The 10,519-nt window shown below is 35.0% G+C and overlaps 1 protein-coding gene and 1 pseudogene across 1 annotated transcript; one reads left to right on the top strand and one right to left on the bottom strand.

The window, feature by feature from the left end:
- Positions 1-1,150: 1,150 nt before the first annotated feature.
- Positions 1,151-6,548, bottom strand: LOC124936070 (annotated as a pseudogene).
- Positions 6,549-8,391: 1,843 nt separating this feature from the next.
- LOC124935204 (probable polygalacturonase At3g15720) lies at positions 8,392-10,271 on the top strand. The gene is made up of 8 exons (XM_047475652.1): positions 8,392-8,514; positions 8,606-8,944; positions 9,040-9,072; positions 9,172-9,379; positions 9,468-9,549; positions 9,626-9,734; positions 9,823-9,936; positions 10,017-10,271. Exons 1-8 carry the CDS (start codon positions 8,392-8,394, stop codon positions 10,269-10,271), a joined length of 1,263 nt encoding a protein of 420 aa, XP_047331608.1.
- The last annotated feature ends 248 nt before the right edge of the window (positions 10,272-10,519 follow it).

Genomic DNA, 10,519 nt, shown 5'->3' with positions numbered 1-10,519 from the left:
TAATGAACGTTGTTCTGGATGTAACAATAAATCCGGGCTTCGGCTACACCCTATACCCGATTACTGATTTATTTTTATTTTAAAACCTTAAAGGTTTGTTTGAAATTGATTTTTTTTCAGCCTTTAGGTATTAATTTTGATATTTTAAAATACACAAAATATTAAAAATAAATATGACAAATATTTTGTCAATTTATTTTATTTATTTTATATTTTTGGGTTAAATAAATAATTTTTGGTATTTTAATTCTTGCGAATTATTTATTTTTATCCATTGATATTTTATCAAAACTATTTTAAAATAAAATGAGTATAACATTTATTCCAAATAATTTTATTATTGTTTTTGGTTATTTTTCTTAATAATTTTAATTTTAATTATCATAATAATTAATATAATTAATTGTTGTAATTAAGTTTTGACCTTGGAATTAATTATTTTGATTTTATTTATTCGAAAATAAATTAAAATAATTATTTTAATTTTATAATTTTGATAGGTAGATTTTTAGTGTTTACACATACAAACAAACGAAGCATGATGAAAATTGGGTTAAGGTCGCAGGCCTCGGTCGCACGGGAATATTTTGTCCGAGATCTTGATTGGTGGAAAAATTTTGTTCAGATACTTGTCTCGACGTTCGATCTCGATTAAAAGGTCCTAGCCAAAAATACCAAAAACACAATATAATTTTTGCCTGAATAGAAATCTAATTGCATAAAAACATCCCTAACATGAATCAAACATCAAACCTGCATCTATAATATAAAAAAATCAAAATAATTGTTGAAATCAATCATATTCCTCACATAAAATTATAAAGAATTTAAAGTAATTAAAATTTTTTTAGGGGCTACATCACCCCCATTTTTGGTGCATTTTTATTAAATACAATATGTATATGGATTTTGAGCCTTTATTTTTAAACAAGGGTTCAAGAATTTTATGTTAAAAGGAGGGAGCTTATGCAATATAGAATGATACAATATTTAATACATTAATGATAACAAACATATATGGATAATTAGAGAGATAATATATATTAATTCTGTAGCTCGCCTCACAAATTACACAGGACATATTGATACTTTATTTGTACACAAAAGAAAAGAAAACAAAATACTATAGATATAATTACTCAACATATGAATGAATTTTTGTTTCAGCCGGAGATGTCGATTGTCTTGATCTCCTGCTTCTTCTCCGGCTCCTTGGGTACAGTGACCGTGAGGACGCCGTTGTCCATAGTAGCATTGATCTGTTCCACCTTGGCATTCTCCGGCAGCCTGAAGAGGCGGAGGAACTTGCCGCTACTCCTCTCAACTCGGTGCCACTTATCGTTCTTCTCCTCCTGCTCTTCTCGCCGCTGATCTGGAGAACCTTTCCATCTTCCAACTCCACTTTCACCTCCTCCTTCTTCAGCCCGGGCAGATCCGCCTTGAACATGTGCGCCTCCGCTGTCTCCTTCCAGTCGATCCTTGCGTTGGCGAAGGCAGAGGTCTCGCGGGCGGAGGACGGAACATTATCCAGTACTGAACTCGAGAAAGGGAAACCCTCGAAGATGTCGAGACTTGAAAAGGGGTCGAAGATGTTGCTCCTAGGACCGCTGAAAATGTTGTATTACTCCTGGATGTTACAACGTTTACAAATAAATGGAAGATCTGCATTAATGAGGAAAACGGCAGATTTGCAATGATGAGGAAAACAAAATATTTGCAATAATGAGGAAAATAGAATATTTTCAATGAATTTCATTAAATTAGAAAATTAAGAGTTTTTTTTTTTATTTTAGTATAAATAAAGTGTATGTTGATCTCATTAGAGGAAGAAAAATAAGAGAGAGATAACAACTCTTGTAATCGTTTTTTAAGATTTTATAGATATTTCTCAAAGTTTTGTGAGTGATTCTATTTCTGGGCCAATATTTGGTATCAGAGCATCAGGTGAATGCCCAAAATCATCCGGTGGGATCAAATGTCGAAGGGTGCAGGATCATCAGGAGCGCAGCAAAACAATGGCATATTCCACTATCCGCAGCTAATACACACGAACTACATCAGTTGGGTGATTCGTGTACAGGCTATGATGGAGGACCAAGGAGTATGGGAGGCAGTCGAGTCAGTAGAAGGCACAGAGATTGACGTCCGACTTGATAAAAAGGCGAGATCACATCTTCTACAAGTACTTCCGGAGGATCTTCTAATGCAGGTGGCAAATAAGAAGACGACGAAGGAAGTGTGGGATTGTCTCAAGACGAGGTTCGTCGGCGCAGACCGAGTGAAGAATGCACGATTACAGACATTGAAGAGTGAGTTTGATAGGATGCATATGAACAACAGTGAGTCGCTCGATCAATATGCTGGTCGACTCACATCCATATCAGTCAGGTACTAAAGCCTTGGAGAAACACTAAATGATATTGCGATAGTAAAGAAGCTCTTCGACACCGTGCCAGAAAGGTTTATCAGTGTGGTAGCCGGCATCGAGCAGTTTTACAACCTCGAGACGTTAACATTTGAGGAAGCTGTTGGAAGGCTGAAGGTCTTCGAGGAGCGTACGCGCAAGAAAAACACAAACTTTGGAGGAAACGAAGGACAGGTGCTACTCACTCAGGAGGAGTGGAAGGCACGGTTGAAAAAGGACGAGGAAGACTCATTGAACCAGTGGAAAAAGGATTCCACAGATAGTGGGACCCGTGGTCAAGGAGGTATAACCCGAGGTAGACGCCAAGGGAGAGGAGGCCGAGGAGCACCATCTCGGAAAGACAAAGAAGGTGGTTCAGGTGGTCGAGGAGCTCCTCGAGACAAGAGTCACATTCGTTGTTTTAATTGCAATGAAATGGGACATTACTCAACACAATGTCGAGCAAAGAAGAATGAGGTATCACATCTTACCCACGCAGAAAACGTCGAACCAGCATTACTTATGGCAATCTCGGAGGAGATTCCTCCAATCAATGTTGTCATGCTGAATGAAATGAAGCTGACTCCAGAAATTCTAGAAGCTAAGAACGATGAGACATCAAGAGATGCTTGGTTCTTGGACAATGGCGCTAGAAATCACATGACTGGCGATAAAGAGAAGTTCTTTGAACTAGACGAGGCAGTCACTGGAAAGGTGAAGTTCGGAGATGGTTCCACGGTACAAATTTGTGGTAAAGGTTCTATCATGTTCGAATGCAAAAATGGCGACCAGTGGCTTCTCGATGGAGTTTTTTTCATTCCTTCTTTAAAAAGTAATCTAGTGAGTCTCGGGCAACTTACCGAGACAGGTCACAGGGTGGTGATGGACGGAGAAGAGCTTGAAGTCTTCGCTAAGAACCCTTCATGCCTTATCATGAAAGTGAGACGAACGCATAATCGATTATATCAAATTTTCTTGAAATTAGCAAAAACGGTTTGTCTTTTAGCTAATCTTGAAGATCCAGCATGGTTATGGCACGCTCGTCTCGGTCATGTTAACTTCCAAGCACTAAAGTCCCTCATAAATAAGGGAATGGCTGCTGGTGTTCCAAAAATTTCTCCTCCAAAACAACTTTGTCGAACATGCCTAGTTGCAAAACAAACGAGACAGCCGTTTGCGTTAGAAGCCAAGTTTCGAGCGAAAAAGCCACTCGAATTGTTGCACATTGACTTATGTGGGCCAATCACGCCATCAAACCCAGGAGGAAATCGATACTTCATGCTGATTGTTGATGATAATTCCAGGTGGACGTGGCTCCATATGTTGAAAACAAAGGACGAAGCATGCTCTTCGTTTAAGAAGACGAAGCAATTGGTCGAGAATGTGACCGGACTTCGAATCAAAGTCCTTCGTTCAGATAGAGGAGGTGAATTCTTCTCGAGGGAATTTAGAGAGATGTGTGAAGAAGCAGGGATAGAGCGACAATTCACAGCACCGTACTCTCCTCAACAAAATGGTGTGGTGGAGAGGCGTAATCGAACTGTGATGGCCATGGCTAGGTCGTTGCTCAAAAGCATGGCAGTCCCGAGCAAGTATTGGGGGGAGGCAGTTCGTCATGCAGTCTATCTTCTCAACCGGGTTCCAACCAAAGCTGTTCGAGACAAAACTCCATTTGAGATGTGGACTGGAATGAAGCCACATCTAGCGCACCTTCGTGTTTTTGGGTGTACTGCGCATGCCAAGGTGACCACTCCCCATCTAAAAAAGTTAGACGACAGAAGTTAGTCATTTGTCTATTTAGGTGTCGAAGAAGGAAGTAAGGCACACAGGTTGCTCGAACCACAAAACGACAAGATCCATGTGAGTCGTGACTTTGTGTTCGAAGAAAGTGCAGCATGGGATTGGAAAAATGAAAAGAGTGATCAACCCTTCAAAGTTTACGAAGAGGTTAATCACGAGCATGTTGGAATTCGAACGATCCCATTTGAGAGTGGATCGACAAGAGGACAGTATACTTCAGAAATGTTCCAAGAGGCTGTCTCGAATCCTTCACAGCTCGAGCAAGTGACTGAACAAATAGACCAAGGCGATGGTTTACCCACTCCATGGTCAGGTGGACACATTGGGAGTGATGAAGGACCTGTTCGATACAAGAACATGATCGATATCTTGGAAGAAACACCTCGAGTGACACTTGATTTTGAAGACTTAATGTTAGCACAGACGGAGGAACCTTCTTGCTACAATGAAGCGGTTGGACAACCACAATGGGAAGAAGCAATGACTAAAGAAATTGAAGCCATCGAGAAGAATGAGACGTGGTCTCTCATCCCATTGCCAGTCGGACACAAGGTAATTGGACTCAAATGGGTATTTAAGCTCAAGAAAAACTCAGATAGTGAGGTGATCCAACACAAAGCTCGTTTAGTTGCAAAGGGATATGTGCAACGATAAGGCATTGACTTCGAAGAAACCTTCGCTCCAGTTGCTCGAATGGACACAATTCGAGTCATTCTTGCCTTGGCAGCCAATTATGGTTGGAAAATTTATCATCTCAATGTAAAGTCAGCTTTTCTCAATGGAGAACTGGAAGAGAAAGTGTACGTAACTCAACCGGAAGGATTCAAGGCAACAGGGAAGGAGAATATGGTGCTTAAATTAAAAAAGGCATTGTATGGCCTAAGGCAAGCTCCTCGTGCGTGGAATCTAAAGTTGGACAAAAGTGTGAAGAAAATGGGCTTCGAAAAGTGTACACAGGAGCAAGCGGTGTACACAAGAGGCAACGGTAATACCCGAATTATTGTTGGTATTTACGTGGATGATCTTATTTTAACAGGTGGAGATCCAAAGGGTGTCAAACTTTTCAAAAAGCAGATAATGGGGGAGTTCGAGATGAGTGATCTCGGATTGCTTTCATACTACCTTGGAATCGAGGTAGATCAGTTCGAAGGAGGTGTATCGATCAAGCAGACAACATATGCCAAAAAGGTGTTGAACCAATTTGGAATGCTTGATTATAACTCAACAAAGGCACCAATGGAGCGTAGGGCTCAACTCTATAAGGATCCCGAAGGACAACCGATTGATGCAACTGAATATCGAAGTCATTGGTTGTCTGCGATATCTCCTTCATACAAGGACAGATCTTTCTTATGCTGTTGGTGTTGTCAGTAGATTCATGGAGAGGCCAACTGAGATACATCACAAGGCAGTGAAGCAGGTGCTTCGATACCTTCAAGGCACTATACACTTAGGTCTAGTGTTTCGAAAAGGAGGCGGTGACGAGGAAATAGTGGGTTACTATGATAGTGATCTCGCAGGTGACCTAGATGACCGGAAAAGTACGGGGGGCATGGCGTTCTACATTAACGATAGTCTTGTTTCGTGGAACTCCCAGAAACAGAAAACAGTGGCATTATCCTCATGTGAAGCAGAGTTCATGGCTGCAGCAGCGGCAGCGTGTCAAGCACTTTGGTTGAAATCATTGTTGTTTGAACTAAGTGGTTCGAAACCTAAGGCAGTGAAGCTCTACGTTGACAACAAGTCTGCACTTGCACTCATGAAAAACCCAGTTTTTCATGGTCGTAGCAAACACATCGACACGAAATATCATTTCATTCGAGAGTGTGTTGAAGGAAGTCAAATCAAGGTAGAGTTTGTTCGAACGGATGAACAGAAGGCCGACATACTTACGAAAGCTTTGCCAACATCAAAACTGGTGATGATGCGACACCTGATCGGTGTTCGTGATCTCGAACCACGCCAGGACTAAGGGGGAGAATGTTGTATTACTCCTGGCTGTTACAAATAAATGGAAGATCTGCATTAATGAGGAAAACGGCAGATTTGCAATGATGAGGAAAACAAAATATTTGCAATAATGAGGAAAATAGAATATTTTCAATAAATTTCATTAAATTAGAAAATTAAGAGTTTTTTTTATTTTAGTATAAATAAAGTGTATGTTGATCTCATTAGAGGAAGAAAAATAAGAGAGAGATAACAACTCTTGTAATCGTTTTTTTAAGATTTTATAGATATTTCTCAAAGTTTTGTGAGTGATTCTATTTTTGGGCCAACAGAAAATGCTTGGAATTAGCGCCATTAATTAATAGATTGAATGATAAATTCGTTTTCTGAATGATTATAGAAAGTGTTTTTAGTCTTGTAGAAATGTTTCGGAGATGTTGCTGACTGACGATAGAAAGTGTATATATAAACAATAATAGGAGCTGAAAGAGAAATGTAGACAATTCTAGGGCTTTCTTTAGTATTCTCATTTGTTCTAGTTGGCTTATAATACTCTACACGTGTCCCCTTTTCTTATACAATTTTTTTTACTTTAATGATTATCAACAAATTTTAATTTTGATTTATAAAATTTCAATCTATGCCATATTAATTAGTTTGCAACTCATATCAATACACTACAAAAATAAAAACATACATTCTGTCTTAGACACATAATTCACCATACATATTAAGCGTCAGAAGACAAATATATATATATATATATATATATATTTTTTTTTTTGTATCTATGACAATCTTTATGAATTTATAAATAATTAATAATTAAATAACATTTTGTTTTAATATTTTTTTGGGATGATATAGTTTTAACATTTAACATTTTTAATTTTTTTAATTTGTTTAACAATATAATCCATTAATCATTGAAACAACTTATATTCTTTCTCAAAGCTCATTTTTTTATATATATTTTGGGTCAATTAAATATAATTTTATTATTAATATTAAATTAACTAAATAGAATTAATAACAGATAATATTACTAATATAAAAAATAATAACAATAATTATAAAGAGACAAATCTGTATAATAAATTTAATTTTTATAAGAAAATCAAAACTTATATACTAGTTTAAATATTTATACAAGTTGCCTATAACCACTGTACTTGAAACTAGTTGTTCTAAATGTCTAAATACAAAATGTTAGGTGTCATATTTTTTAGATAAAATGTGCACATCATTCACTGCCTCATTTTCTACAAAATTTTGTTTTTCCTATCATTATTCTTATTAATAATGTCTTTTATTCTATTTTTTTTTGTTATATATGTAACAAAAATGTCAAAAATTATGTAATCTTTGTAAATAAAGGCTTAGAAAAACATATCTTAAGTACAGACATAAAATATAAAGAAATAGTGTCAAACTAAACATGTGAGCAAAACACATATTAGCCCTTAGATTTTACTTCACGTTTAATTTAACCCATATACTTTGGTGAGATCAAATTAGTCCTCAAATATATGAAATTAGATAGGTTGCAATCTCTTCAATTGGGAAGAGAGTAAAATTATAGTGTATTTGTAAAAAGAAATACCTCTCATTTTTTAAAATATGCATACTATTTTATTCTGGTTAAGTTCACTCTAAATTCCAAAATATGATCAAATTAATCATCAAAATAAAAAGGATGAACATGTTTTGTGAATAAATTTTAAAAAAAATCAAATATTAAAATTCTATAATTTTATCCATAATCTCCCTACATGTGGTCAAAATATTTTTAAAGAAATTAAATGGAGTCAAATCTTCCTATTTTGGCAACTAAAATGGTCAAGTTCAACCAAACCAACATGATGCAATTCTTGAAACAGTAATAATTTAAGTCTACATATTACAATCACACAATTTCAAATTAAATTGCTATATATTGTTTAAATCCTAAAAAATACACATGTAATAGTTTTGAAATTTAAAAATATACATGAAATATTTTTAACTTTATACATTTCCTAAAATATTGAACTTAGAAAGACTATAAAATCAACAACAATTATTGGGTTTTGACACATTGAATTTGTTTCAATAAGATTTGTTTTTGTAATTCTTGGCTAGTAGAATTGATTGATAATGGTGAGCACCTTTTTCTATCAACTTATTGAATCTAATTAGTTTTTATTTTATTTTATTTAGAAAAACATGTTAACATGTTTTTATTTTGGTTTTCTTTAATGCAGAGTCATCTCGGTTTATTCTTTCTGTTTTGCATTTTTTATCTAGATATTTGTCTTGCTATTACATTTGATGTGAGACAATATGGTGCGGTTGGAAATGGAAATATCGATGATTCTAAGGTAAAATATTTCACTTATTTGAAATATGTAGTATTGTTAAGGTGACGAGTTTTCGTACGCTAGACTAAACATTTTGTATTTATTTGTAAAGGCATTTTTACAAGCATGGAAAGCAACTTGTGCATGTACAAGTGACACTGCTGTTATGGTGGTGCCGGCTGAAAAGACTTTCTTTATTAGATCTTTGCTTTTTAGTGGCCCTTGCATATCTCAATCACCTCAAATTCAGATCGACGGAACTCTAATAGCGCCAGACGATATAAATAAATGGACGGGATGTGCATCGAACACATGGATAATGTTCTCGCAAATTAATGGTCTTAATATTTATGGAGAAGGAAAACTTAATGGAAATGGTTTACCATGGTGGCAAGGCAGTAATCTCAGATACCTCCACAATAACAATTTTGAACATTCATTTCAATACAAAGTAAGATAAACTCTTAGGATATTTTTATTCTTTAAAACAACATTTAAATAAAAAAAAGTCTTTAACTCTTCATTTCTATAATTTTTTTTTTGTAGTATCCAAGAATGGGAAGTTGTTCTCGACCAACGGTGAGAGGAGTTTAACTTTGAATGATTCTATCACAACATATAATTTATATTAAAATAATTTTTTTATTTGTTTTTCTTATGATTTGTTACCTCGTATAGGCAATGAGGTTTAGTCAGTGCAACAATCTTGAAGTTAAAGGATTGACTCATATTAACCCTCCGAGAAATCATATAAGCATAAATGATTGTAACAACGTCAAAATATCTGAAATAAAAATAATTGCTCCAGAGCATAGTCCTAACACTGATGGAATCGACATATCTTCTTCAACTAACATCCATATCATGAACTCCATCATCAGAACCGGTAACACCTTAATTCAAATTAGCTAATTGTAGTTATATCTTTTTGCTCATTTATTAATGGGCATGTCTTCAAATTTTGTCTATGATAGGAGATGATTGTGTTGCCATTAATAATAAGTGTTCAAATATTATTATAGAAGGAGTTCAATGTGGACCAGGCCATGGTTTAAGGTAATTAAAACTTTAATATTTGATATGTCTTTTAGTAAAAATGTCTATTTAATATAATAATATTGCTATATATTAGTGTTGGAAGTCTTGGAAAGGGTGGAGATTATGCCCAAGTGGAAGGAATACTTGTAAAGAACTGCACTTTGACTAGGACAACCAATGGAGCTAGGATAAAAACATGGCCGGTAATATATAAATATTAATAATATTGAAGGGTAATTGATTTATTTATTTTTCTAACTATTAATTATTATTTGTTTTAATGTAATTTAGGGAGGGAATGGATATGCTAGAAATATAACATTTGAGAATATTTTGCTTCACAATACAAAGAATCCTATCATTATTGATCAACATTATTGCAATACCACCCATTGTGCTGAACAGGTTAATTGTTAAACACTTTATTTCCTTAATCCAATTTCTGTTTTTTTTTTTCTCTCTAATTTTTTGTTTTATTTTTACAGATGAAAGCGGTTAAAGTGAGCAATGTGAATTATATCAACATACAAGGAACATCGGTCACAAAACATGCCATATTATTAGATTGCAGCACACATGTCCCTTGCACCGACATTGTTTTTAAAAATGTGAATATCAAATCAATTTCCGGTGAAAAAACTTACTCCACTATGAATAATGCCATCTTCGATCCTTCTCCACATCCCCGAACGTCCATTTACTTTAGGTCAAGTGTCTTCAAACTTGGAAAGAATGAATAGTTTCTCAAATTTCAAACCCAAAATCCAATTACATGGACTATATTGGTATAGGATGTTAATTACTGCCAAATATTTTTTATTGAGTAGTAGTTAGCAGTAAAAAGAATTGAATTGTTCATGTTTTAGTGACTTTTTTGCACCATCATGTAACATTCATAATATTTATAAGTAATATATTGAATTTACTTATCTATTTATTTACTCTTTTTGGCATTTATTGTTATGTAACATATGTGAATGCTAAAATA

Source organism: Impatiens glandulifera, chromosome 4, assembly GCF_907164915.1.
Source record: "Impatiens glandulifera chromosome 4, dImpGla2.1, whole genome shotgun sequence".
In the NCBI taxonomy this organism is placed as follows: Eukaryota; Viridiplantae; Streptophyta; class Magnoliopsida; order Ericales; family Balsaminaceae; genus Impatiens; species Impatiens glandulifera.
Note: the sequence above shows the minus strand (reverse complement) of the source record. Positions and strands in the feature narration are given on the sequence as shown.